Raw genomic sequence first — 25,664 nt, 5'->3', positions numbered from 1 at the left:
CGTGTTGGCAAGTCCCAATGGATACATTCCTGCTTTCCAGTCTCATTTATGGCACACATGGGTTGGCAGATACATTGAATGTTCCCAAATCTTTTTCTTCCAGGACTCCTGCTGTGAAGGCAGATGCGCAGGATGCAGCCAGCGTAGATCAGCCATTGCAGAAGCCACATGGGCAGTCTGCAGGGTAAGGGTTGAACAGACCTTTCTGTGTGGTTCTGCTCGCTTGAGCTGAAGGACATTTGTTTGGAGAATGCAGGAAGTCTGGCATTCCTAGTTAAAATGCCTGGGGAGCTTTCAGTGGGGAATGTACAGTCACACTTTGATGCAATATGGAATCATTTTGCATTAAGCTGCATGTAGTTCTGGGAAGCTCGGTGCCTGCTGAGGAGATGCTCATTCAGCAGTGTCTGATTGTGTGTTGGCCTGCACCTTAATCCTGAGTGGGGCTGACACCAAGAGCGGGTCACAAGCAGTGTGGAATTAGGCTGCTGCCCACAGACTGACACAGGCTGCAAGCAGAAATACTACTGAATAGAATCTTTTTGTTTGTTCATTTCCAACTGAATTGATGTCAGAACATTTGATCTGGAAGAAGATTCTTGCATCTGTCTAAGACTGCTGCTCAGGGTTGTTGAGGAAATGAGGCAGGTTGTTAGCTGTTTTTCTCCATGTTCTTCTCCTTCTCTCTCAAGGCAACCAGCTGTGGTCCCAGAACCTCAGTCAACACAGAACTCAATAAATGAGCAAGAAAATGCAGGTATGTCGCTTCTTCAAAAACACCTAGTCTCAGAATTCTTCAGGACTGGGAAAGTGGTGTTTGAAGAGCTGATTTTTGTGTTTGTCATTCTGTCAGGAAAAGGGTCAGAGCTATTAGTTTGTGTTACCCTTGCTATAAGGGGAGGAAAGTTTTGTTTGCTATTTGTAGATCTTGGACAAATAGTTTTGTCTCTGTCTTTAGTTTGTGAGAATTTCAGCACTTGAGATTTCACACTCTTACTGCAACACTCTAGAATTTTTTACTTGGCTGGATTTGCTGGTGAAAAGGCAAGTCAGTAAGTTATTTTCAATCGTGGAACACCAGGTGTAAAAACCGTTCTTTCCAATTCCCATCTTCAAGCTGGCTTCTGTCTTTTCTAGGCTCAAAAGCTCTCGAGGAAGAAGAGGGCACTTTCAGCTCCCCTCTTATGTTTTGGCTTCAGCAAGAACAAAAGAGAAAAGAGTGTCTTGGTGAGAAGAAGCCAAAAAAAGGTTTGGTTTTTGAGATCTCTAGTGATGATGGTTTTCAGATCTGCGCAGAAAGCATTGAAGGTGAGAACTGCACAGTGTTGGTTTTAGCTGTCCTTACTAGAAGTAAAATTATTACTTCTGAGGACCTCTTACTTGCTTTATTTATAGATTTAAAAAAAGAGAAAGAGAAATCTCTTGGTTTACAGCCCTAGAACAATCCTAGTTCCTGATAATGTCTGGATTTTATTATTTATTTTGCAATATAATATATTCAGTGACCTATTATATATATCACTGACCCATTTTGTTTTATCAATTGACCAATGATGTTGAACTGTAGTTTGTCAAGAAACAGGCAGTGTGGATCACACAGTGGAGTATTGGGTGTCCAGACTTTTCCTCCAGACCAATTGCTGAACACCCTTCCTTATGCCAATATGAATTTGCAAGAGAATGAAAGCAATTAGATCCAAGGATCTTAATTTATGGCCTGTGGAAAGTTGGAAACTTCATATTCTCCAATTAGTTTATTTAAATATGAGTATCCCAGTGCTTGGATACCCTGTGACCATTTGTCATCTGTGTGTGTGCTGCAGATGCCTGGAAGTCTCTGACTGACAAGGTGCAAGAGGCCCGTTCAAACGCCCGCCTGAAGCAGCTGTCCTTTGCAGGTAACAGCCTGTGCTGAACATAGGAGAGCAAACAGATCTTTCTGTGAGGGTCTTAGACTCTCAATAGTTCCAGGTAACCTGCTGCAGGCTTTATGGAAGGTAATTTCTTCCCAATGGAAGGATTAGAAACTCTCACATAGAATGCAATAGCTAATACAGTGCTGCTGTGACAGCTGTGTGGTGTCCCAGCTCTTTGTGACAAGCTGCTGTATCTTTCTGCTCCAAGTCTGCACTGATAATTACTGTTTGTTGTGCTCTACTTCTTGTTCCAGGTGTGAACGGTTTGAGGATGTTGGGGATTATCCATGATACTGTTGTGTTCCTGATAGAGCAACTGTATGGAGCAAAGCACTGCCACAACTACAAGTTCAGATTTCACAAGCCAGAGGAGGCTAATGAACCTCCTTTGAACCCACATGGCTCTGCTCGGGCTGAAGTCCACCTGAGGCAAGTGTGAGCCTTGTCAGTATTGGGGTTTATGGCCCTTTGGCTCCATAACTTATGCTGTGGCAGGGCAGGAGCAACAAATCTCTGCAGCACTAAAGCTCTCACAAAAATGTTAAAAACTGGCACATGAAAATCAACCATTCAGCATCTTTGAATTCTGCACATTTTCCTGTGCCACTTTGTGGCCCCTTTGGTTTAACAAAGCTTTCCTGGCTGAGGCTGTTACTGGAGGTTCTCAGAACCTGCTGTGTCTGCCCTGATGCACTGGGCTTTAAGGGAGGGCAGAGTAGGGGAGGAGTGAGAAAGTAAACATGTCAAACTCTTGTGGCAACCATGTTTATTTTCAGTCAGTAAAACAAACTCCCTTTGGTCTCTTTAAATTGCAGGAAATCTGCATTTGATATGTTTAATTTCTTGGCGTCTAAACACCGACAGCCACCAGAATACAACCCGAATGACGAGGAAGAAGAAGAAGTGCAGCTGAAATCAGCTCGGTATGCAGCAGGGCTTAAAGGTTCTAAGGGGAAAATAGTATTGGGATGTTAAAATGAGCAGATCACACTTTGTTAAGGGTTGTGTGCTTTGAGGGGTATTTAAACACTGAAAGCTGTCAAGCACTGCCAGATATAGAGGTAACTTCTGCAGTAACAAAAGAAGTGACAGCTGAAGGTGACCACCAGACTGGTCTGCCTTCAAATGCTTCTTTTCCTTACCAATGAAAACAATCTGATGAGAATTTGAGGAGGAAAGAAAGGAAATTATCTTTTAGATATATATATATGAAAACACTGCATTTATTTTGACTGTATTATCTGAAGGCTGCAGTGTCTAAATTGTACAGTGTATAAATTACCTTGGAAAGTGCCCCAGATAATAATGGCACAGAGTCTCGTATACAGGTCATCACTTAGCTGTGCCTCTTTGTTCCAGGAGGGCAACCAGTATGGATCTGCCAATGCCCATGCGCTTCCGGCACCTGAAGAAGACCTCCAAGGAGGCAGTTGGTGTCTACAGGTACGGTTTTGCTCTGGTACCATTGTCCATAGGATAGGGGAAGGTGGAAGCTGGAAACCTGCTGTGAAGCCAGACTGCAAAACTGAGGGGAAAAGAAGGCTTGAGATTCTTTTCCCTCTTCCTTCTCTCTGCCCAAGTTTTGTATTTGAAAAGTAATCCTCAGCACAGACCACTTGCTCCTTGCTGGCTTTACCTTGGCAATAGCTCAGATGTAGGCAGAATGACCTGGTTGTGGTCTTGTTAGTGTTCCCTTAGAGAAGGATTAACAGTACAACAGTGGTTCTTGTCACAGCCTGTTTTTTGCAGCCTTTGCAATCTGATGTTCTTGAGCTTTGCTTGTCTCATTTGAAATAATTTGCTTTTCTTACTGCATTTTAGGTCTCCTATCCACGGCCGGGGTCTGTTCTGCAAAAGGAACATCGATGCAGGTGAGATGGTGATCGAATATTCAGGCAATGTCATTCGCTCCATCCTCACTGACAAACGAGAGAAATACTACGACAGTAAGGTGAGTTTTGGGCTTTTGTAGATGTTCTTAAAGAGTTTGGGAGAGCTAAAAAGTGGCTGTGAAGGTAGGACAGGCCTATATAAAAATTCTGTTGGGGACATCCCAAATTGTGTTTACTGATTTCTTGGGTTATTTTCATTCTAGCTGGAGCTTAAGAGGCTGGAGCTTTAGAGGCACTTCTCTTTCTCTTCTGTGGTCTGGGATTAGTCGCAGTGAATGTGGGGATGAAATGATTCAGGCAGGAGTGTGTCAGGCCCAGTGGATGGTGGCTGCAGACGCTCCCTCAGAGCTGGGCTGTCTGCTGGGTTGGTTGTGCTGGGCTGCCCTGCCTGCACTAATCCTCCCCTGTCCTCCCTGCACAGGGCATCGGGTGCTACATGTTCCGCATTGATGACTCCGAGGTGGTGGATGCCACCATGCATGGGAACGCAGCCCGTTTCATCAACCACTCCTGCGAGCCCAACTGCTACTCCCGGGTCATCAACATCGATGGCCAGAAACACATTGTCATCTTTGCCATGCGCAAAATCTACCGAGGGGAGGAGCTCACTTATGACTATAAGTTCCCCATTGAAGACGCCAGCAACAAACTGCCCTGTAACTGCGGTGCCAAGAAGTGCAGGAAGTTTTTAAACTAGAACTTCCATCAGCTGCAAGTGAGCCCTGCAGGGCCTGGGGTGAGCCAAAGCTTGGAGTGAGCCCCTTCCCGGCCACTGGGATGGGACAGAGAGGCCAGAAGCAGGAGTGAAGATGGACTGGGCTCAGGGACCTGAGACTGGCGGCTGTGTTTGTCCGAGTCCACATCTTCATGTCTCGCATGTGCACACTCACCCTTGTGAGAGACATGGGCGGCTGGAGAAGATCAGCATGGTTATGTTTTTGCTATTCTCATTTCCCCCTGCCCCCATATTTGTTTCTCAGCATGGGGCTAATGAGTGGGAGAGGAGAGGGGAGGTCGCCCCAGGCCCAGGCACAGGGCAGCAGTCATGGGTCGTGTCCCTCTCCGTCTGCTGGCCAGAGCTCTCCTTCCTAGGGCTGAGTCAGTGGTTGGGTAGTGCAGTATTTGAGCTTGCCTCCTGGGAGAAGGCCTGTGCCTTGCCAGCGGCCCCCAGGGACTGCATGTCTGCAAAACACTATGTGTGAGTGGGAGTAGGTGTGCGGGGGGCTGGCTTGGCTGCTCCTGAGGGAGCAGGAAAGAGCAGCCCACAACTAGACACAAGAAGAGTTTGGCTGACATATTGCTCTGAAATCCCTGCCTGAGAGCAGGGGAACTCCTGGTGTTCTTTGGCAAGGAGGGCTTGTGCCAACAGTTGGGGCACTGTAAATCTTTGCTAGCAAAGGCTCCCGATCACCAGCACTCCCTCTGGGCCATGTGGGAGGGAGGTAGTCCTCTGGGTCCTGTCTCCAGCGGCTGGGTTCCTCCTCTGTCCAGCAAGCTCCTGGCACAGCCAGCCAGCAGTGTCTGGAGGAACTGAGGTCTCTAGAGAGAGGAGGGAGTGCGAGCCAGCCCGGCCTTGGCCGCACACCGCTGTGGAGCAGGAGCTGGGAGGGACTGGTGTGAAGGCACCCGCTCTGCTCTGCCCTGCCACAGTGTCCCAGGTATTTGGGGGCAGGCAGGAGAGTGGCCCTGCAGCCTGTCATGGTCAGTCGTCTGGGTGTAGTCACGTTGTGTTCCCCAGAAAACACAGAAGGACACCAAAAACGGAGCCAAAGTTCTCTGCAAAGGCAAGGCCAAGTGCCAGCTGGCCTCGCCCGCAGCATCCCGAAACGCATAGGAAACGCAGGAGGCTTTGGCACAGTGGATGAGGAACCAGGCCAGCTCTGAGCAGGTTGAGGGACACCACTGTCCTGGTTGGAGCAGTGTGAGTCCTCCTCCCTGTGGGATCTGCGCTGTGCCTCAGAGCAAAACCAGAGAGAGACAAATGAGAGACCCAAGCCTGACAGTGACAACATTGGATTCTGCTCTGTTCTGTTTACAGTTTAGTATTTAAGGTTTTATAAATGTAAATATATTTTGTATATTTTTCTATGAGAAGCACTTCATAGGGGAAAGCACTTATGACGAGGCTTTTTACAGTGGTATTATCCTAATTTAAGAGAATCTCTTTTTAATGATTTTTTTATTTTCATAGGATGGTTCTAGGAAATACCTGGCTGGACACAGTCTGAGCCTTTCTCCAGTGGGGGGGTTGCTTTAGTTTTGTTTTCTACTCTTGTTCTGCCTTTTTGACTTTAGTAACTGTCTCCGGGAGGGTTGACTGGACCTTAAACTGTATTTGCCCATAAGGACGGGGCAGGAGGGAGGGCTGCCCAGCATGGTATGAGTTTCGCTCTGTGGGAGGACAGTGTGTGACTCGGGCAGATAGTTTGATTCTGCCTTGCCCGTGCCGGTATCCAGCAAGGGTTTAAAAAAGAAAAGCAAGACAGGATGAGACATGACACTCAATACCTCTTTGCTGGGAGGCCAGTCTGAGACACACACCTCCTGCCACAGTCTGTCCTTCAAAGGCAGATGGGTTTTTCTGTGCAGAAGGGAAAGCAGAAAGCGCCCGAGCTTTTCCGAGCTTTCCTCGTGGTTAGGTTGCAGTTGTTACAGGAGCCACTTTTCCTGGAGCTGATGCATCCGAGGGCTGCTCTGAACCGGCACTGGCAGTCGGTGGGGAATGGACGGGGAGTGCCTGCTGACTCCCCAGGTCTCTCAGAGGGGCATCCTCCATCCACTCCTCTCTGGTCTTGAGACTTCTTCCTCTGCCCTGAGAAAGAACAGCAGCGCTCGGAGGTTCAGAACCTGCCGATTTCCTTTTGTTATTGCACTGTGTGAGGATAATTTGTTGGTAACTGTTGAAAGCAAAGTCACATTGAGGCTGCATTTGTTACTGAGATGATTTGATGCACTGACAGTTTGGGAACGCACATACTTTGAGGAGCCCAGAGAGTGCCCACCCGGGGATCTGGGCCCCGTGGCCCGGAGCACAGCTGCTCTTGGCCCTTTTCCTTCCGTTTCTGACGCGGGGCGGGGGCATAGCCCTCGCCGTGGCAAAGCCCCTGATTTATCCCAGAGCTCAGCTACGCTTTCTCACCCCACGCTCCCCGATTTCCTGGCTGCAGGAGGAGGTTCCCCTGGGAAGCGCTGCCCAGAGCCGCCCCGCGTGGGGAGAGGTGGGGAGAGGGCGGAGGGGAGCGCTGTGCCTCAGGGGTCCGCAGAGCCGAGTGCCGGCCCCCCGTGCCCGGGCCCGGCCGAGGCAGCGGTGCCCGCTTTGCTGCTATTCCCGTGGCGGCCGGAGCCGCTGTGGCCAGTGAAACTGTCTGTACCCCGGGGCGGCTGAGCCTGCCCGCCCCGGCCGGGCTGCCCAGGAGCACCCCGCTCCCCGTGTATGAATGTATATTTTATAAGGACTGACGCAGATCATGGTATCTGAAAATACTAAAAAAGGAACCTTAGGGCGTTTTTGGGTTTTCTTTGTACAAACCGACATGTTTTTTTTTTAAGGAGAAGCGGGTCATTGCAAAGGGCTGGGTATCTTTTTTTTTTCTGGTTTTCTTTCATTTCAAAGCAATACCAAGTTCTTCAGCAGGACGGTCTGTGCAGAATCATGCCATTCACCCATACACTGGTCCACTCTCAACACTTGCAAATTTTTTTATAACTATAAATACAATATATATAGGAACTAATATAGTAATGCACCGTGTAATGAAGCCTAGTTCAGTATCGGTTCATGGCTTTTAATTCTCTTTAACACTATAGATAAGGATTGTGTTACAGTTGCTCACAGTTCCAGGAAAGCCTTGCTGCTCACTCCCCGCTGGCAGCCAGGGCCAGAAGCTGGGAGCGGGTGGTTTGGCTTTTCCTGGCCCTTCTTGTTACAGTCAGTACTTGTACAACTTGGTTTCTTCCTTTCCTTCCTCTCGTTTTGGTTATGAATGTTGGGGTACCACCTACATATAGGGAAAAATGTGCTCTGTGCTTTCCTGGTATCTTTTTAACAAGGTACAGTAGCTTCGTCTATCGGCCGAGAACTATACTTGTGGTGTTTCTTTTATTGAACTTACAGTCTCTTTAGTAACTACAGATAGGTGAATAATTGTTTCAAAAAACAAAAAAAAAAAAAAAAAGGGAAAAAAAAAAGCTCTGCAAAGGCAAGGTTATGTTCTAGAAATACATTTCTTGACAACTTATCATGTATAACAAAAGTTTTTTTTCTTGTGTTCTTCCAATCTACTGGTTGTTTGTTTTTTTGGTTTTTTTGGCTTTGGTTTTTTGGGTTTTTTTAAAAAAAGAGGAAACGTGTCTAAAGTACATCAGTGTTAACTCCCTGCCACAGGGAAGAAGGAAATACTTTAATAGTTTAAAAAAATGCTGAAAGCTCTGCAAAAGACTGAATGTAAAAATAAAAAGTGTACATAGTTGTAAAAAAAAAAAGGAGTTTTTAAACATGTTTATTTTCTATGCACTTTTTTTTATTTAAGTGATAGTTTAATTAATAAACATGTCAAGTTTATTGCTGCAGAGGGCTCTCTCCATTTCTTCTTGAGAACTGAGAAGCTGCTGCTTCTCCAGGACGCTCGCAAGGGCCGGGAGCCCCTGGCCAGCGCCCAGGGCTGCACAGGGCGTTCAGGGCCGAGCCCTCGGCCCGGCTGTGCCAGTGACCTTGGGTCGCTGCTGGGGGCACTGGCCGGGCGGTGGGGCCTCGGCCCAGGCTGCCATAGGACGAGGCAGGGTGAACATTAACTGGGCTGCGGCAGCCTGCTTGTGCTGCAGCCTTGCCACAGGCCGCAGTGACACAGCAGCATGGCCACAGCCAACGACAGGGCCGTCCTGCAGACCATCTTCAACCCCAGCACCCCTTTTGGGGATATCCCAGGCTTGGATGAGGAGGAGGAGGATGTCCAGGACGAGGGTGAGTGATGCTGCATCAGGTTCTCCCTGGAATTGCCAGCAGGGTCCCCGCAGGGCAAGCAGGTGGGCAGGGAAGGAGGCTCTGCAGGCTGGGAGCAGAGCCTGCTTGAGGGTGGACATCGGCACCGTGTCCTGTGTCTGTTCCCTTCTGGACAGGGAGTGCAGGGTGGCAGTGGGACGGGGCCCCGTGCGTCATCCTGGTGCCTCCACTTCTCAGTCACGGTCTCCCGTTTGCACTGCAACAGTGGAAGCTTTTCCGTTGGAGCTGCTGGATCAAGTGCGGGAGCTGGAGCTGCAGGGCGTTTCTGCGGCTGAGTCAGGAGACATCAGCACGGCCCTGGAGCGGTTCAGCGAGGCCATTCGCCTGCTGCCCGAGCGCGCCTCGGGCTACAACAACCGGGCCCAGGCGCTGCGTTTGCGCGGAGACGTGGCAGGTGAGCAGCGCAGGTGAGCAGCGCAGGTGCGGGCGGTCTCCTGGAAGCCCCAGCCCCTACCAACGCCTGCCCTCGTTGCCAGGTGCCCTGCAGGACCTGGACGCTGCCATACGGCTGAGCCGCGGCCGCGGCCGTGCCGCCTGCCAGAGCTTCGTGCAGCGCGGCCTCATCCACCGGCTGCAGGCGCGGGACGAGGACGCCCGGCGGGACTTGGAGCGCGCAGCGCGCCTGGGCAGCGCCTTCGCCCGACAGCAGCTCGTGCTCCTCAACCCCTACTCTGCGCTCTGCAACCAAATGCTCTGCGAGATGCTCGGTCGGCTGCGCAACCCCGATGGAGCCGGGAGCGACTGAGACGGGCAGGAGATGGGCTGGGTAGAGCCGTGCTCCTGAGCTGGCCCAGGCAGACACGTCCAGAAAAGGTCCACCTCAGGTGCCAGAGCTCCTGTTCCTCCCTCTGGCTAACAGCCAGGGACGGGAAAGCACCAAAGCACCTTGCTGTGTTTGTCTCGCTGTGCTCCACCCCGAATAAAGCTGCCTCTGTTCCCAGCGCCTGGGCTCTGCTCGTGGCATTGCAGGAGGCATTGTGGTGCGATCCCAAGCGCGCACAGCCCCGGTGAGATGGGTGCCGCGGCGGGCGCAAGTCTGGGCCCTCTTCCTTGCACGGGGGAGATGGGAATGGCGGGGACGCGCACACCCCGTCCCGGCCGGGCGGCCCCGAGCCCGCGGCTGCGCGCGGCGATCGCGCTCGGGGAGGCGGCGACGGGGCCCGGCCAGAGGGACGAGCGCGCTCCGCCGCGCCGGGCCCGCCCCTGCGCCGCGTGCACTGCGCTGCCCGCCGGGCCCGGGCGCAGAGCCGCACTGCAGACTGGGCTGCTGCACACGGCAGCAGCAATGCTGCAGGTAAGGTGCGCCTGGGCCACATCCTCCGACCCTGCTGTGTGCTGGAACACCACGTCCCTGCTCTAGCTGCCTCTCCTAGCGCCGAGCACGGCTGATACAACATGGGGTGTGCCAGCGGCTGGCCGGGGGCTGCCCTTGCCCTCCTGCTGCTACCGCTGCTCAGCCTCCTGGCGCTCTGCTTGGCAGGTGAGGCTCTGGTGGGGTCCGGTGCATGACTCCCAGAGCAGGACCCCTGCCACAGCTCTGATGTGGGGGGGCTCTCTGGCAGCACTGGAGGAACTGGACCCCGCCACTGAGAGGCAGCCGCGAACGGTGTGCACCCTGCAGGAGGGGGAGAGTCGTATCTTCACCTGCTGGGTGCCCCGGCCAGCCCCCGGTGCCACGCTGGCCTGGTACCTCAACGGTCAGAAACAGGAAGCGAACCTCTCGACTGCAGACACTGCCAGCATCCTCACCTTCACTGGCCAGCGCTCCGACCACCAGCTCAACTGCTCCCTGACCATCCCGACCTCCAGTGAGAGCTACAACACCTCCATCCTTCTCAATGTGCAGTGTAAGGTCCGCGGTGCCGGCCTGCTCCAGACTGGGATGTGGGGAGGGTGTGTGGGGCTCCCATCCAGCCTGGGCAGGACCATAACCTGCATCCACCACAGCCATAGCAGGGCAGCATCTTCTCCGTCCTGTGCAAACGAGGTAGACAAGTACTCCTGGACCCAGGCGAGACAAATCCTGCTCCCAGCTGTGCTGTGTTGTCCCCATCCCTCCTCCCCATCTCACTGCCTGTTTTTTACCCAGATAAGCCAGAGATCCTCCAGGAAGGTGCCCACTACCAGCAGGTTGAGGGCACTGGCCTTCTCCTGGTACTCTTTGTGCTGGTGCAAGCCAACCCACCCGCCAGCATCACCTGGATGGACAAGCATGGGCATATGATGGCTAACACCTCCAAGTTTCTCCTTCTGGGTGCCACAAGCTACCCAGGGCTGGCCAACCACTCACTCCACATCCATTTCAACTGCACAGCTGGAAACCTCTCCATCAGTGCAGCCAACAGTGTGGGCATCACCACTGCCTCCCTCCTGCCCACAGGTAACTGTTGAGGGGTGGGCATGGTGCAATGGCCCTGTGGAAGGGTGCTGATGGCTCTGCACTGCCGGTGCAGGTCTGCTGGATGCCCGTGTGGAGCTGCCTGTCCTGGGAGTTGCCATTGGAGCAGCCCTGGCCCTATCTGCCCTGCTCAGCCTGGGCTCCTGTGCTGCCTGCCTGGCATGTCGCTTGCCCGAGCTTATGCGAGGTCCGGGGCAAGCGGGACCCAGCCCACGCAGCCAGTGCTCCCACTGCAGCAGCTCTGGGCCCCCGCAGCCCCAGGGCACACGTCTGCCCCGCCAGACCCAGTCCCTGCCACCCAACCTGCGCCTCGGTGACCTTGCACAGGAAGAGGGAGGTAAAACCCTCATGTGCCAGTGCAGCACGTGTGGGGCTGCAGGTCTTGTCTGGGTGAGGGATAGATGTCCTGGCTCTTATTCCTTTGCTTCCCTGCAGCTTCCCCCAAGGATGCAGGAGCCAGTGCTAGGGGAGAAGAAAGTGCCCTGCTGGGACTGGAAAACTCCCTGGTCCGCAGCAAGCTTGGTAAGGGAGCAGGTGGGCAAGCAGCCCTAAAAATGTGTCGTGAGACATGGAGCTCCGTGGCTGCCCCAACAGACAATGAGTTCTTTGTCCTGCAGGTTTTATCCAGCTCCCAGTGTCTGGGCGCATCTACAAAGTGCCCAGCATGAGCAGTGATGAGATCTGGCTGTGAGCTGCAGCGCGGTGCCCGTGAGCCAGGGCTGTGCCAGAGCCCAGCACCTGAGGGTGCCAGGAAGGCCGTGGTGGAAGTGGCAGCTGACCAGCCCCAGCTCTGTGCTGTGCAAGGCTTGGGAGCTGTGCCGTCAGCCAAGGCATGGTTAAATGTAGTCCCTGAACTTTACTGATATTCTGTTATAATCAAAATGCATCAAAACTGTTTATAGCCAGGCTCCAGCACTGCGATTCCTCTCGGGGTAAAGCCAAGCACCAGCTTTGCTTTAGCAGGTTTGTGACTCCCTGCATGACCCTCTTTGCCCCTGTCCCTGCTGCTGTGGCAGACGGGTGGGAGGTCAGTGGAGCAGGGGCTGAGGAGAGCCCAACAGCAATAAACTGAATTCAAGCATCTCTGTGGTGCCATACAGGTTATTTCTGCTTGACAGGAGCTAAGGGACTCTTCTCAACAGGAAAGGGGGTTCAATAATAAGGAGCAGAGGAGATTCAAGGTCTCCAGGTCAGAGCTTGCAACACCCTGAGCAGATCTGAGTGTTGTGCCTGTGGAATTTATTCCTGTTTGCTTCAGCCCTTGTAGTGTGTGCTGAAAGAGCCTCTGCTCTGCAGCACCTGTGGCAGAGAGAGCTTGACACTGGGAAAGGCTGGTTTAATGCTGAACTCCTTGGGAACAAGTCAAAAATAGAGCCATTGGGCAGCTTCTGCAACAAATATGGTGAGTGAAGCCCTACTCCCTAACACAGAGCAGCCCAGCAAGGTCTCTGAGATCAGAGAGGCTTCTGATTTGCTGTGTGGTATCTCCCAACCTGCTCTGGGTACACCTCAGTGTCCAGTGGCAGACAGTGATCCAAGAGATGAGGCTTTAATGTGCAGCATCAATTAAAGCTCAACACCTCTGCCTCCGCTGCTTGTGAGGGTGGGTTGGATGGTGGGCTCCTGCCCTTCTGCCCATCAGCCAGGGGCTTGAAGTGCTGCAGGGAAAAGAACATGCTCATGCAAAGATTTGACTCCCACTGCTCAGAGCGCACACACGCATCTGAATGCGCTGGCCACACCCCGAGTTGTGCTCAGCCCAAGGAGATGCACTCAGGCTTGTGCCAGCCTGTTGAACAACATGGCACCTCAGCCCAGAGCACAGCCCAGCTCCCTGCGTCAGGCAGAGGCACCAGGGAGAGAGAGCATCAGCTGGGAACGTGTTCTCTGGGGCCCACCAGCCCTCTGCACACCCCACTGCCATCACAAAGCCAGATGTGAAGGGCCCAGCTGTGCAGTGCTGCTCGCCGGGTGGAGCTGCGTACCTGCGAGTTCTTGAACTCCAAGAAGAGGGAGAAGAGGACGTGCAGAGGGTGGATCCGGCTCTTGTACACGGGGATGTCCAGAATGGCTGCGGGCGAGATCAGAGCGTGTGAGGGCACCTGATCTGCACTGCCCCACGCAGAGCATTGTCAGGAGGGGCTGAACTCCCACTGCCCCCACCACTGGGACTCCACGCACCAAAGACTGCAGCCCCCTGTAGTGCAAGAGCCCACCTCCCACTGAAGCAGAGGAAATAATCCCGAGTGCTCGGGGCTGAGCCTGCAGCTAAAGCTCCCTGGCTTTCAGTGAGAGTGCCAGGCCAGCGTCACATTGTGTCAGCAGCACAGCCTCCCCAGCTCACCGCAGATCATGTCGATGTACTCCGCAAGGTCACAGCTCATCTCTGCGCTCGGAAGACCCACCTGCAACAGACAGGGCTGTCAGCTCTGCTCCGACTGCTCGAGCCTGGGAGCAAACAGAGGCCACTGGGGCAGCAGCTGGGAACTCCCCTGCTGGGCTGCTCCCCAGCTTCTGCCCAGGGCCGAGCCGTGAGGAGGAACAAGCCCAAGAGGCTGGGCTGTGGGACGGAGCAGGCACCCAGCTTTAATGGGAGATAGTTTCTAAGACCAAGCACTGAGCTAACCACTGGTCACCCAGACCATATACCTTTCCCAGGAGCTCCTCGAATTCTGGTGACCATTCCTGCATCAGGGTCTCGATGTCAGGCATTGGCCTGCCAGGGAAGATTAGAACATCAACTTCAGCATCAAACACAACCTTCCACTGCTTGCTAGCTACTCCATCAGGAGTAATCCAGTAACTCACCTGGAGTAATGGACTGTGGCAGGAGGCTTGCAGCGATGCAGTTCACTAATACTTTCAATCCAGCTCTCAATGGCTTTAGGGTTATTTTCTGCATTCTCCAAACTTTTCACTTTTATTTGCTGCTAAAAACACAAATATAAACCTGGAAGTGTTTAATGGTGTTTTGGGGCTTTTTGGGAGAGCTGCATTCACTTCTGGTGAACCAGGCCTTCTCTCTTTCCCAGCTGCACTTTACCAATGGATTTCTGCAGTCAAAATGCCAACTAAAACTGGGTATGAACAACCCAAAAGAAATAAAGTATCACCTGAAGTGAACAGACCCAGAGTTCATATCAAGACTTGACTGAGGCAAGGCTCAAATCCACTGCAGTTTAAAACTATGGATTAAAGCAAAAGGTGTCGTTTTGCTGCTTTTAAAGTCAACTTGTCAGTTGTAAGAGTAAAATGCCATGGTTTTACTGCAGGAAATGTGACCTGCAGTAAGTGTGACCTCCCTCTCCCTGACTCACTGTGATGTTGTGCTGCTTGGAGTTCTCTGTCAGCCAAAGGGAGAGCACGGTGGGGTCTGACTGCTTGGTTGAGGGCTCATCCAGGACCAGCAGGCCAAGGTTGTCAGGCTTGCCATCAGGACGAGGAACCTGCAGGAAAACACAGCCCTGTTCTCTGGGGATCCAGGGCAGGTGCCTTCCTACGGGCTCTCTCAGACGTGCATTCTATGTAGGGTGCTGCCTGAAAAGCATACGGTGTTGGAGAAGGAAAGCCCAGGCTTTCCCTCAAGTTACCCAAGTGCTGTTTGGGAGGTGACCAAACCACCAGTGTAGTTTTCCAGGTCTCTGCTCATCACATCTGACAGAGCAGGGGCAGACCAGAGCCCAGGCTGCATGGCCTGGCTGCCTGCCTGCTCTGAGCCTGCATTCTGTTTCGGTTCATGGAGCAGGACAGAGAGGGGAACCTGAAGAAATGGTACCTTTAGGAATGCATCAATGTCTCCAACAGCAGGAATAAAGTCTGGAATAAAAGGCTGCAGCTTGTGTTCAATCTCTATTGTTTTGGGAGTGTACCTGGAAAAAAACACCACCACAGCATAGGTGACTAGAGACCGTACTGCAATAATTGACACAAAGGAGAGCCAAGAGCAAGCTAAAACCCTTCCACTCACCTCTTGATGTATTCAAAGAGATCTTTGATTTCAGAGGACACCTGCAGGTAGTCAAAATCTGCTGCATTGAAGTCACTAAAAGAAGGAAGAGAGTAGAGGGAGAAGATTAGCATCTCCTGGGCACAGCAAACAAGTCCGGGACAGGTTCGCCAGCTGGAGGAACCACCATCCTGAAGCCTCGGGGAGGAGGAGGCAGGAGCTGCCTGTCCCGATGCCACGCTCTGCTCACGCTCGTGGGATCTGGGGAAACCGGAGGAGCTGACAGGGCCCGAAAGGCACCCACCAGCCTCAGCCCGCTCACCCCTCCAGCGTGGCCCCGTGCTCCTCCGAGTCCTCCTCCGAGTCGCTCTCCGAGGAATCTTCCTCCGAGTCCTCATCGTCCTCGTCGTCATCCTCGCTGAAGGTGGCTGGGCCGGGGAAGTGTGCCGCTGCCTCCTCCTGGACGAGAGCCGGGTCTCACGGGATCTCACCGAGCCCCCGGGGCCGTGCCCCCGCCCCGCCCGCTGCGCTCGTACCTTCCCTCCGCTGCCCCGGCCGCCGCTCCCGGCCGCTCCGACCGGCACCCCGGGCCGACGGGAGTCCCGCAGGCGGCCCGCCGTCCCCGCCCGCGGCGAGCGGGCTCCGGGATCGGCCTCAGGCAGCTCCAGGCTCTCGTCGTACGGCTGGTTCTCCACCGGGCGGGGCTGCGCCGAGAGCCGAACTCAGCGGCGGCGAGGCCCGGGACGGCCCGGCGCCCGCACCCACCGTGTGCTGCCACGCCGTGTCCCGTGCCCCACCTCCGCCCGCGCCCCGTGTCCCGTCGTGTCCCCCGTGTCCCGCGTATCCCCCGTGCCCCACCTCCGCCCGTTGTGTCCCGCCGTGTCCCCCGTGCCCCACCTCCGCCCGCCTCGCTTCCCGCCGCGCCGCCGCCGCCGCCGCCGCCGTCGCCATGGCGACTCCGCCCGCCGCGCCCGCAGCGCCCACTCGGCCCGGCCGAGCGCGCCCCCTGGCGGCCAGGAGGAGCCAGAGCCCCGCCCCGCCCGCCTCGCCCCGCCCCGCCCGCCTCGCCCCGCCCCGCCCCGCCGTGACGGTACTTCCGGGTGCGGACGTGGCGCGGCGCCGCCATCTTGCGGGGCCGCCCGGGAACCGGAGTGAGCGGAGGGCCCGAGCGCGGATCCCGCCGCCGCTGCCGCTGCTATGGTAAGGAAAGGGCCTGTCCGCCGCGGGCAGCGCGGGACTCGGGACAGTCCCCGGGGCAGTCGCGGCGGTCGCCCGGACGCCCGGCCTGTGCGCAGGCCGGCGCTGGAGCCCGCGGCCTGGTGGGAAGGAGCGCGGCGCTGCCGGGTCGGGCCGGGGCCCTTGGGGGCGGCGGGGACGCGGCACTTTTTCTCTGGCGACTTGGAGCTACGGTGCCTCGTGAGCACGGCCTCACGCCTATTGTAATTGGCGTTCGGGCTGTAAGGTGTAACCGGGCCGGTGGTGTCCGCCCGCTCCCCCGTGGCACCCTATGTCTCAGGGCCGGTCCAGCTCCTTTTGTCCGTCACGGCGGTGTTTGGGTTAGTACAGACCCGCACACTGCTCCGGCAGAGCTGAACTGTGCCCGAGGTGCGGCAGGGATCAGCGCTGCCATGTTTGAGGATTTCGGATACTTTCTGTCAGTAACAGCAGTTGCGGATTTAAAAGATCCGAAGCGCGGAACAGAATTATTCTGACAAAAGAAATTAACATCTGTGAGAGAGAAATAAAGGGGGGAAGTCTGGGCAGACTGGGAGATGGAGAAAGTGCAGCTGGTGAGCGCCTTGCTGCCCTGTCGGTGTGATAACGCCTGCGAGCTGCCTGGGAGTCAAACCGGGGCTTCGTGAACCTGGCTCTGCTGTGCCTGTGGCGCTGGGAGATGTTACCCCTCACAGCGGTCCTGTGTGTAGTGTAAGCTGGGGCAGCCTCAGGGAAAAGTCGATAATCCGGGGCCTCCCCTAACGCTCACAGGGGCTGTACACCTCGGTCTGTGTGAAATCAGGAATGATCGTTTGCCTGGCAGAAGCAGGGAGAGCTCTCAGTATTGTTTTGGGACAGAATGTAGATCGGAGAGAGTGTGCAAAAGCAGGATGTCTCTGTTCTTGACGTAGTTCATTTCCTGGTCACAGAGGAAGACTTAGGATGTTGTCTAAGGAAGGGTGTGCAGGTGAAGTGTGCTGGTCAGAGATGCTTTCCGTGGGCACGGGCGGGGCCCTGCTGACGCGCTGCTCTCCTCCAGGTGCTGTTGGCAGCCGCTGTGTGCACGAAGGCAGGGAAGGCCATCGTGTCCCGGCAGTTCGTGGAGATGACTCGCACCCGCATCGAGGGGCTGCTGGCGGCGTTCCCGAAGCTGATGAACACGGGGAAGCAGCACACATTTGTGGAGACAGAGAGCGTGCGGTACGTGTACCAGCCCATGGAGAAGCTCTACATGGTGCTGATTACCACCAAAAACAGCAACATCCTGGAAGACCTGGAAACACTCCGACTCTTCTCTAGAGTGGTAAGCACTCCTCGCTCTGTGATGTAGCCCGGAACGGTGCTCTTGTGAGGGATCTGTTTCTGAGCTGGTGCAGGGGCAGTGTGTGCCTCCACTTGGTGGGTCTGTGTTCCAGAGCCTCCCTTTCTGACTGGACAGAAAGCTCTGAACTTTTGATGGTAGTTTTAAACTCCACATTAAAAAAAATCATCAGTTTTACTTCACTGGTGAGACCAAAGGGTAGACTGTAATTTAGCATTAAATATTCTTTGTACAGTGTGTGGTTGTTACAAGTGTAGTGCTGCTATGCAGGGATCCTGAAGCAGCAAGTTTATGTCTTCACACAGCCGAAGGATTTTCAGGAAATTCACTGGTCCCAGCATGCAGGAACCTTTGGGTTCCTTTGAGTTAGTGTTATGAGGAAGCTGAGAGGTTTTATATGGATTTTGATGTAGAAGAACTAACAGCGTCAAAACTTCATCTTGTTTATTGACAACGTAATGGTACGAAGAGCAGTGTAAAGTTGTGCTGTGCTTGGGTCTGGCACAGTTGAGACCCCTGGGATGGCAGAAAGAAAGTGTTTACATGGTACTGTTTGTGGGTACTCCTTTCAAATGGTCTTGCCTTCTAGATCCCTGAATATTGTCGAGCTCTGGAAGAGAATGAGATCTCAGAACACTGCTTCGACCTAATCTTTGCCTTTGATGAAATTGTTGCCCTGGGCTACCGTGAGAACGTAAATCTAGCACAAATTCGGACCTTCACTGAGATGGATTCACATGAGGAAAAGGTGTTTCGGGCAGTCAGAGAGGTGAGCAGAGACACGTGCATTCCTGACACAGGGTGCCCTATCTGCAAAGCACCATTTCTGCTATACAGAGTGTTCCACCTTGGAGGGGCCGTGCAATTAATTAGCATTTCTGAGAGCTAAATGCTCATGTCTTGTTTCTTTTTTCTTGGCCAGGGGTTTTTGGGCAACTGCACTTAGCTCCTGTGCAGGGCAGGGCTGAGGTTGCAAAGCTGCATCAGGCTCTTCTCTTTTCCTCCAGACCCAGGAACGCGAGGCGAAAGCCGAGATGCGCCGTAAAGCAAAGGAGCTGCAGCAGGCCAGGAGGGATGCAGAGAGACACGGCAAGAAGGCACCAGGCTTCGGGGGCTTTGGCAGCTCGGCTGTGTCTGGGGGCGTGACAGCAATGATCACAGAGACCATCATCGAGACCGAGAAGCCCAAAGTGGCACCAGCTCCAGCCAGGTAGGGGGAATGCAGGTGGCAGATGTGGGAGTCAGTGTTGGCTCAAGCCACGTGCCCAGAGGGTCTAACGTGAGTTCCTCATCTGTGTAAGTATTGAGGACCATACGTACCACAGTAGCACCCCATAGTCTCTTTGGATTCTTGGATGAACAATGGGCTTTCATTTTGTGCGAGAAAAAGAGGTCCCAGCTCCTGGTAATGTATGGAACTATATCTGAATCTAAATTATAACTAAGCACCCTGCATGTAAAATGGTCAGTTCCATGCATATTCTCCCCCAGAAAGGCTGCCAAGTTGAATGGTATGTTGTTGGGATGGTCAAGTTACAGCATTCAAAGGTAACTGGGAAGGGGGAACCCATTGCTGTCAGCTGACTTGGAGATCATTACATGTTTTATTTAGACCTTCAGGTCCCAGTAAAGCCTTGAAACTCGGCGCTAAAGGGAAGGAGGTGGACAACTTCGTGGACAAGCTGAAATCAGAAGGAGAAAATATCATGACTTCTGTAGGCAAGCGCTCTGCAGAAGCAGCCAAAGTTCTCACTTCTCCCATTAACATGGAGAGGTGAGTGCTGCCCTTGCTTTGGAAGCAGTCTCCTCACAGCTCTCCTTCTGCATGTGGCGTTGGGAGAGAGCAGCTTCTTTGCTCTTCTTAGGCTTTTTCCTGTATTTTCTTACCTTGTAATTATAACCGTTGGGCAAAATCTGGGAAAGCATGTCAGCAAAAAAAAGCAGATAATTTGGTTAGGCATCCTCTTGACTAAAATGGGCGCTCCATCCTTTGTTGAGCTGGGGTTGGGAATTTTCCTGTGCTTTTTTCCCTGCACTGTTTTCACTGTTTCCCAGCCTTGTTACTGCTCAGGATGGAAGTGTTCACACTTCATTTTACTCACAGCGATTAAAAACCTTTTAATGCCCTGAGCTGTGCACTCAGCTGTGGCCTGTTAGAGGGGATTTGAGTGACCGGCTTGTCAAGATGCTGCATCACTGCCATTTAACTAGGCTCCCATCCCTTGCAGACCCATATGCATGGATCCTCCTGCCTCTGAGTTCACTGTCAGAGCAGTATTAGCCCCCACTGTACCAGCCATGCTGTTGTTTGGGAGCCCCTGCTCAGTACTGCCCATCCTTACTGAGCAGTGATCCCTGTTGTCTGGGGGATACCAGGAGTGTAGGACTTGAGCTTCTTCCTCTGCCTGTCTAGCGTGCACATGAAAATAGAGGAGAAGATCTCCTTGACTTGTGGCCGTGATGGAGGGTTGCAGAACATGGAGCTTCATGGCATGATCATGCTGCACATCTCTGATGAAAAGTTTGCACGGATTCGCCTTCATGTAGAAAATGAAGACAAGAGGGGAGTACAGCTACAGGTAAAGCCTATTTGGAGTACCATGCTGTTGAACATGTTTTTGCTGCTTTCCAGGGGAAAAATAACGGAAATACTCAAGTATCTTGCTGTCCTGTGTTCTCATCTAAGCCTTCTCAGCAAATATATTGGAAATGGGAGTGGTCAGTGCAAGTATTAGCAGAAGTGCAGGGCCAATCATGCTCAAGGGATTGAAGTTCACTGGAGAAATGCAGTCTTGGTCACTGTCTTGCCCTCAGAGCCTTATCTGCCCAGCAGTGCACCTTGGCATGCCAGGTGACCTCATGTGGACTTTGCAGCAGCCTGGTGTGTTGCTCAGTGCCTGTGCCAGTGGGGAATTAATTTATTCTCTTGGAAGTTGTTTCTTTCTGAGGTTGCTTGTTTTGCCACTGCTGTGCCTGGGACACTTGAGGGCAGTCAGCAGTTGCAGCTCAGAAGGTTCTTGGGAGATTGGTCCTTCCCTTTCTCCCTCCTCATGTGACCCTACGGATCCCTGGAGGAGGTGCTGCTTTGGCACACTCTGGCTCGTTCCTCGTTAGGGACTCGTCTGTCTGCAAGTCCACTTCTTTCCAGTGCGTCCATGCTGCTCACAGCACTGCCACAGGTGGTGCTTCAGGTGGAAGATGAGGCCAAGCCCTTTGCTGACTCCTGTCTTTCTAGTACAACTTGAACGGGAACTTGCAAAAATCCTCTGCTTCTAAAAAGCTGCTCACACTTGAGGTTGTGAAGAGAGTGTTTAAATGGAGTTTGGCCACTGACATATATGTGCATTAAGGTTGCTGAGGGGAGACAGTAGTGTTATGGTGTCAGGCTGTTTTTCCTAAGCACATTAGATTGATTTTTCTTGAAATGTCTGCTATAATCATTCAGGATGGTCTTTGACTTAGTTCTGTAGACACCAGCCTGTATGACTTGAGTATCTGCTGCAGGTGCTTGTAAGAAAGACAGTGGTGGGGATCCTTCTTGTCAGATTAGCCTTTTCTGGAAGGATCCCAGGTTGATAAGCAGTTGTGCTTCAGATGGGCTTCTGAGCCAGTAGAAAACCTGATGTGTGTTTTGTCAAAGCAAACACTGGAATGTGTAGGCCTCTCTGGTAGAACCTGCATTACCTATTGTTCTGTCCCTGGGCTTAGACCTATAGTCTGGGCATGTGTTCCTCTTGCAGACTCATCCAAACGTGGACAAGAAGCTCTTCACCACAGAGTCACAGATCGGTTTGAAGAACCCAGAGAAGTCATTCCCTATTAACAGCGATGTGGGCGTGCTGAAGTGGAGGTTGCAGACCACAGAAGAGTCCTTCATTCCATTGACAAGTGAGTGCAAGTCTGGGGGCTTGGGCAGAAGAAGCTGATGATTGTCCATGAGCTGCTGGTAGCCACCTTGCAGCAGCTGGGCTGCCTGGAGCCTGGCATGTTGTAAGACCTTGGAGATACTATGTGTATCTGTTGGATAGTACCTGTCCTTGTGTGTTTTCTGTAACACCTCAATGAAAATAGACACCTTTTCTTAAAGTCAGCTTGAGGGTGACTTCACTGGGCATTTTGATGTGCATCATCTTATGAAAGCCTATTCCACATGAAAGGCCTGCATGGTTCACCTACTGTCTCTGTTTCCTCAGTTAACTGCTGGCCATCAGAGAGTGGGAACAGTTGTGATGTTAACATTGAATACGAGTTGCAAGAGGAGAGCCTAGAGCTGAATGATGTGATCATCACCATCCCCCTGCCGTAAGTCATGCTCCTTATCACACAGCACTAATGAGTCCCATCACCTCCTTCTCCTCCCTGTTTTGTGGATCTGGCCAAGCCAGTGTGTGCTAGAGGCATTTCCTTAGCTCTGTGCAGCGAAGTTATTGTCATTTCTCATTGCCTGGTGTAGGTCTGGTGTTGGTGCCCCAGTGATTGGGGAGATTGATGGTGAGTATCGCCACGACAGCCGGAGAAACCTCCTTGAGTGGTGCCTGCCAGTGATAGATGCCAAAAACAAGAGCGGTAGCCTGGAGTTCAGCATAGCAGGGCAGCCAAACGACTTCTTCCCGGTGCAGGTCTCCTTCATCTCCAAAAAGAACTATTGCAACATACAGGTATGGTCACTGCTTGTGCTCCACAGGTGGGAGGTCACCCTTGCCTCGGTCTCCAGCTGGCTGACACTGGCCGTGCTGCAGGGGCACCATGCTGTCCCACTGGCCATGGCTAAAGGGTTGGCTTTAACCTGCCGCTGAGACTGCTGGATTTGGGAGTGCCAGCAGACAGCACTGGCAGCTGACACTTCATGGAGTTTGCCTGGAGTTTCAGTTGTTTCTTCAAGTCTCTGAGTAGTCATTAATTCCCATCAGACTTTGTTGGAAAATCCATCAGCCTTGTAGCCAAAGCACTGCTTAGCATACAGCTGTCTCCACTGAAGTCTAGCCAGTGGCTGCCACTTCGCTCTTCAGCAGAGACACAGTTACCACAGAAAATCACTCCCCTCTTTCAGGGATCCTGGGAACAAAGGCCTTTGTTTCAGGGCTGAGCTGTGGTTTGAGGGCAGCAGGTTGGCTGTACTATCATGGTGTTGGGAAGCATGGCATCGCTGCAGTAAGGGTGTGATGTTCAGTGCTGAGCTAATGTTGCCTCTTGTCTCCACAGGTTACCAAAGTGACCCAGGTAGATGGGAACAGCCCTGTAAGGTTTTCTACTGAAACCACCTTCCTGGTGGACAAGTACGAAATCCTGTAATGCCAGACGTGGTGACGCACAATGGAGGAAATTTTTAAATTAAAAAAAAACGAGGCCGACGTTTATTCTGAATGTTGGGAACGCCACAGCCCCCTCTGCTAAGATGCGTGGCTCTGTCTGCCATCTACAGTGTTCCGGGGTCACAGACATTTTTTGCAGAGAAGTGACGTGCTCATGGGGGAAAAGGCCACAAATTTCTTTGGCAGATTTTTACCGACTGGCAAAAAAGCTCGATCTCCACAAAGAGGCTGACTTTGACATGCTCCCCCCCACCCCGAGATGCTCGGAGCTCAGCCCAGAGCCGACCAGACATCACTCTCTCCTGAAGCATCACGTGCTGTTCCGTTGTTGGTGCTGCCATTTTAATTTCTCCTTGGCCTCTGGTTCTCATGTGTGGGGCCACCTGCAGGTCCTGACCCTTCCATCCAGTGGAAGCTGAGCAAGTGACCTTGGCCTCAGAGGTGGGGGGGCTCCTAGCAGGGGTGGGGAAGAGGGACCCGGGGGTTCAGTCCTTTTGCCCCACACAGTTACTGCTGTTCCTCCAGCTCTGCTGTGTGGCAGTGGCCCAGCTCTGGGTGGTCTGGTTCCTGCTGCTGCAGCGGGGAGAGCGTCCAAATGGGACTGTGTCCTTACTGTCTTCCACAGCTGTTCTCAGGCCAGGCTTTGGAGGAAGTTTAGTTAGGTTAGAACCAGCTGTATATCCTTTGCAAGGCCGTTTTGGTGTCTGGGGAGGCTGAGGGCTTTGTCTGCCTGGGTGAAAGGAGCTGTGGAGCCTGGTTGACTTACTTGGCCTGCATATCAGGACCTGTCTCAAGTCAGTGTTAGTTCAGCACTGGCAGGTGTGGGAGAAGGAAATGATGGTTTCCAGGTAATGCGAGGGCTGATCCGAGCCATTTCTCCTACTGCTGCCTCATGAGCGTTATTTGCTTCATCTCAGAGACCTGTACTCCCCTCAGCTCATCTCACCTGCATGGCTGGGGCCTGTCACAAGTGTCACCTGCCCCTGGGCACACCTCACCTCTGCAGCCAGAGGGCCCGAGGGCAGGTGGAAGGCAAGGGCCCTGAAAGTGTGTGTACTGTGCTCTGTGAGAGACAGCCAGCCTGTCATGGGCCCCTGGGGTCCTCTGCCAAAGAAGTTTGTGGTCTCTCCTCTGCTGGCAGCACCCGAGAGGAAATCAACCCTGGTCCTGTCCTGAGAGGGCAAGCTCTCTCCCCTAGCGAAGTAGGCAATGAATCCCATTAACCCAGTCCTGTTCCAGAGCTGCTTGTCTGTATGATTTTTAAAATGGAGTCTAAGTTAGTTCAAGCATCCAAGGAGCTTTTTCTTTTCTCCTTACATTCATTGGAGGGTGATATTTAAACCGAGCCGAGGTCCCCACTTTTTGTAACCCTGTATGATCCTGGCCTAGGGAATAGAGCACATTCCAGTGTACACAGAGAATTCTGAGTCTTTAATCCAATAAAGTACTGTTAAAGGAGTTGGCTGGGGGTCGTGAGGTCCTTGCGGAGCTGGGGCCGGTCGGCCCTGGCCGTGCGGGGGCGGGACGCGCCGCCGCCGCTTGGGGCGGGGACGCGGCGGGGCCGGCGGTGCTGCGCGGCGGAGCGGCGGCGGAGCGCGGGCTCGGCTGTCCCAGCCGGGGAGTGAAGGTGAGCAGAGCTGGCAGGGCGTGGGACACTGTGTTTGTGCCCCAGCGACCGCTGCCCTCGGGGAGCCTGTGGGGCTGCGGTCAGTGTGTCCTGTAACGTGCGAGGATTCCCTGGTGCTTCAGAGGCGCCTTTGGGATGTGGTGGGGGCAGGAGAAAGCTCGGCTGCCTTGGCCCGTGTTTGGGCTAGGTGTGGGACGTGTTGGGGCTCCCTGCTCGCTGGGGTGCCTTAGGAGGGGTGCAAGGAAGGAGCTGCAGACAGGGAAGTAGGAAAAACACGGTCAGCCATAAAACCAATCATTGCACAATGTTTTGGTGGTGTGTGGATGGGCTGGGAGTTGGTTCCGGATCCAGTGGTCCACGTCAGCGGTGAGTTTGCTGCTGTGGGAGCCCTGAGAGCAGCTTGGTGTTGGAAGGCAGCCAGACAAGGTTCTCCTATCCCCAAATCCTGCTGCAGCTCATGGGCAGTCACAGGGGGAGATGGCGTTTGGCCCAGGGCCGCCGCTGCTGCCTCTGACACCTCTTGGGGAGCCTGGGAACAGTGCTGGTCTGGCTGGATCCTTCCTGCTCCATGGCTGGCCTTGTTTACTCCAGCTTCCTGCCACACTCCTGCCACAGCCCCTTCGGCTCTGTCAGAAAGCCAGAGGAATCTGGCAGTCCCAGAAGGCCCAGCTGCTGTGCTGAAGGGCCACTGTCTCTCCCAGCCCTCTCTGAGCACTAGGCAAGGGCTGCAGGGGCAGGTCCCCTGGCTGAGCACCGCAGGCAGTAGCAAGGCTGAGTGCTTTTTGAGAACTCCTTGTACATTTGGGTTTGCTGTGTGGTGCCATGTGTTGGTACATGTGGGAGGATGGACTGTTGGAGAATAGAGATAGTGCTTGAAGGTAATCTCACTCCTGGGGAGTAGCAGCTGTACTAATTACCAAAGAGTAGGAACAGCCCTGCCCTTAATAGGGCACAGCTGTGTCCAATAAGGACGGGTGTTAGAAAAGAGTGGGTTAGGCTAGCTGGAGTTTGTTGGCTGTGCTGCGAGGAAGAAGGGTC

General features: G+C 53.5%; 5 protein-coding genes across 9 annotated transcripts in view; 4 read left to right on the top strand and 1 right to left on the bottom strand.

The window, feature by feature from the left end:
• Positions 1-8,377, top strand: part of KMT2A (lysine methyltransferase 2A) — a 39,890-nt gene extending 31,513 nt beyond the window's left edge. The window contains exons 28-36 of the mRNA XM_064732033.1: positions 104-184; positions 693-757; positions 1,138-1,308; positions 1,824-1,898; positions 2,171-2,345; positions 2,732-2,839; positions 3,276-3,359; positions 3,738-3,867; positions 4,230-8,377. Of these exons, the coding sequence (XP_064588103.1) occupies positions 104-184; positions 693-757; positions 1,138-1,308; positions 1,824-1,898; positions 2,171-2,345; positions 2,732-2,839; positions 3,276-3,359; positions 3,738-3,867; positions 4,230-4,505 (1,165 nt within the window). The 3' untranslated portion in view covers positions 4,506-8,377. The remainder of the gene's footprint in view (positions 1-103; positions 185-692; positions 758-1,137; positions 1,309-1,823; positions 1,899-2,170; positions 2,346-2,731; positions 2,840-3,275; positions 3,360-3,737; positions 3,868-4,229) is intronic.
• Positions 8,378-8,601: 224 nt separating this feature from the next.
• TTC36 (tetratricopeptide repeat domain 36) lies at positions 8,602-9,749 on the top strand. Of its 3 annotated transcripts, none has more exons than XM_064732039.1 (3): positions 8,602-8,768; positions 9,013-9,201; positions 9,284-9,749. In XM_064732039.1, exons 1-3 carry the CDS (start codon positions 8,660-8,662, stop codon positions 9,550-9,552), a joined length of 567 nt encoding a protein of 188 aa, XP_064588109.1. In that variant the 5' UTR covers positions 8,602-8,659; the 3' UTR covers positions 9,553-9,749. The 3 variants fall into 3 exon arrangements, with proteins under 3 accessions (XP_064588109.1, XP_064588110.1, XP_064588108.1); XM_064732040.1 differs by having other exon boundaries at positions 8,608-8,768; positions 9,013-9,214; XM_064732038.1 differs by having other exon boundaries at positions 8,608-8,768; positions 9,013-9,749.
• Positions 9,750-9,978: 229 nt separating this feature from the next.
• TMEM25 (transmembrane protein 25) lies at positions 9,979-12,286 on the top strand. 2 transcript variants are annotated; one of them, XM_064732034.1, is made up of 6 exons: positions 9,979-10,287; positions 10,370-10,654; positions 10,897-11,187; positions 11,261-11,542; positions 11,641-11,727; positions 11,823-12,286. In XM_064732034.1, exons 1-6 carry the CDS (start codon positions 10,203-10,205, stop codon positions 11,894-11,896), a joined length of 1,104 nt encoding a protein of 367 aa, XP_064588104.1. In that variant the 5' UTR covers positions 9,979-10,202; the 3' UTR covers positions 11,897-12,286. The 2 variants fall into 2 exon arrangements, with proteins under 2 accessions (XP_064588104.1, XP_064588105.1); XM_064732035.1 differs by having other exon boundaries at positions 9,999-10,287; positions 11,122-11,187.
• Positions 12,287-12,389: 103 nt separating this feature from the next.
• On the bottom strand, positions 12,390-16,126 carry IFT46 (intraflagellar transport 46). 2 transcript variants are annotated; one of them, XM_064732036.1, is made up of 11 exons: positions 16,049-16,126; positions 15,688-15,855; positions 15,474-15,610; positions 15,173-15,247; positions 14,981-15,074; positions 14,523-14,651; positions 14,014-14,135; positions 13,855-13,921; positions 13,550-13,610; positions 13,191-13,276; positions 12,390-12,863 (listed from the first exon to the last, which is right to left on the bottom strand). In XM_064732036.1, the coding sequence occupies exons 1-11, from the start codon at positions 16,100-16,102 to the stop codon at positions 12,768-12,770; spliced, it is 1,089 nt and encodes a 362-aa protein (XP_064588106.1). In that variant the 5' UTR covers positions 16,103-16,126; the 3' UTR covers positions 12,390-12,767. The 2 variants fall into 2 exon arrangements, with proteins under 2 accessions (XP_064588106.1, XP_064588107.1); XM_064732037.1 differs by having other exon boundaries at positions 14,014-14,132.
• A 105-nt stretch (positions 16,127-16,231) lies between these two features.
• On the top strand, positions 16,232-24,457 carry ARCN1 (archain 1). Its single transcript, XM_064732060.1, has 10 exons — positions 16,232-16,351; positions 17,406-17,669; positions 18,277-18,456; positions 18,695-18,897; positions 19,300-19,461; positions 20,101-20,266; positions 21,428-21,575; positions 21,881-21,989; positions 22,141-22,345; positions 22,890-24,457. The coding sequence occupies exons 1-10, from the start codon at positions 16,349-16,351 to the stop codon at positions 22,977-22,979; spliced, it is 1,530 nt and encodes a 509-aa protein (XP_064588130.1). The 5' UTR covers positions 16,232-16,348; the 3' UTR covers positions 22,980-24,457.
• Positions 24,458-25,664: the final 1,207 nt, after the last annotated feature.

Source organism: Zonotrichia leucophrys, chromosome 24 (assembly GCF_028769735.1).
Source record: "Zonotrichia leucophrys gambelii isolate GWCS_2022_RI chromosome 24, RI_Zleu_2.0, whole genome shotgun sequence".
NCBI classification, from domain to species: domain Eukaryota; kingdom Metazoa; phylum Chordata; class Aves; order Passeriformes; family Passerellidae; genus Zonotrichia; species Zonotrichia leucophrys.
The sequence above is the reverse complement of the archived record's forward strand: the minus strand, read 5'-3'. Positions and strand labels throughout refer to the sequence as shown.

Excerpts from the sequence above, each read along its gene's own strand:
- IFT46 (XM_064732036.1), bottom strand. The coding sequence starts at position 16,102 with ATGGCGACGGCGGCGGCGGCGGCGGCGGCGCGGCGGGAAGCGAGGCGG. Across the intron at positions 15,075-15,172 it reads CTCTTTGAATACATCAAGAG|GTACACTCCCAAAACAATAG; the intron begins GTGAGTGGAAGG and ends GTTTTTTTCCAG. Across the intron at positions 13,277-13,549 it reads GTACATCGACATGATCTGCG|CCATTCTGGACATCCCCGTG; the intron begins GTGAGCTGGGGA and ends TCTCGCCCGCAG.
- TTC36 (XM_064732038.1), top strand. The coding sequence starts at position 8,739 with ATGAGGAGGAGGAGGATGTCCAGGACGAGG. Across the intron at positions 8,769-9,012 it reads GGAGGATGTCCAGGACGAGG|TGGAAGCTTTTCCGTTGGAG; the intron begins GTGAGTGATGCT and ends GCACTGCAACAG.
- ARCN1 (XM_064732060.1), top strand. Across the intron at positions 18,898-19,299 it reads GTGGCACCAGCTCCAGCCAG|ACCTTCAGGTCCCAGTAAAG; the intron begins GTAGGGGGAATG and ends TGTTTTATTTAG. Across the intron at positions 21,576-21,880 it reads GTCCTTCATTCCATTGACAA|TTAACTGCTGGCCATCAGAG; the intron begins GTGAGTGCAAGT and ends CTGTTTCCTCAG.
- TMEM25 (XM_064732034.1), top strand. The coding sequence starts at position 10,203 with ATGGGGTGTGCCAGCGGCTGGCCGGGGGCTGCCCTTGCCCTCCTGCTG. Across the intron at positions 10,288-10,369 it reads CCTGGCGCTCTGCTTGGCAG|CACTGGAGGAACTGGACCCC; the intron begins GTGAGGCTCTGG and ends GCTCTCTGGCAG. Across the intron at positions 11,543-11,640 it reads CCTTGCACAGGAAGAGGGAG|CTTCCCCCAAGGATGCAGGA; the intron begins GTAAAACCCTCA and ends GCTTCCCTGCAG.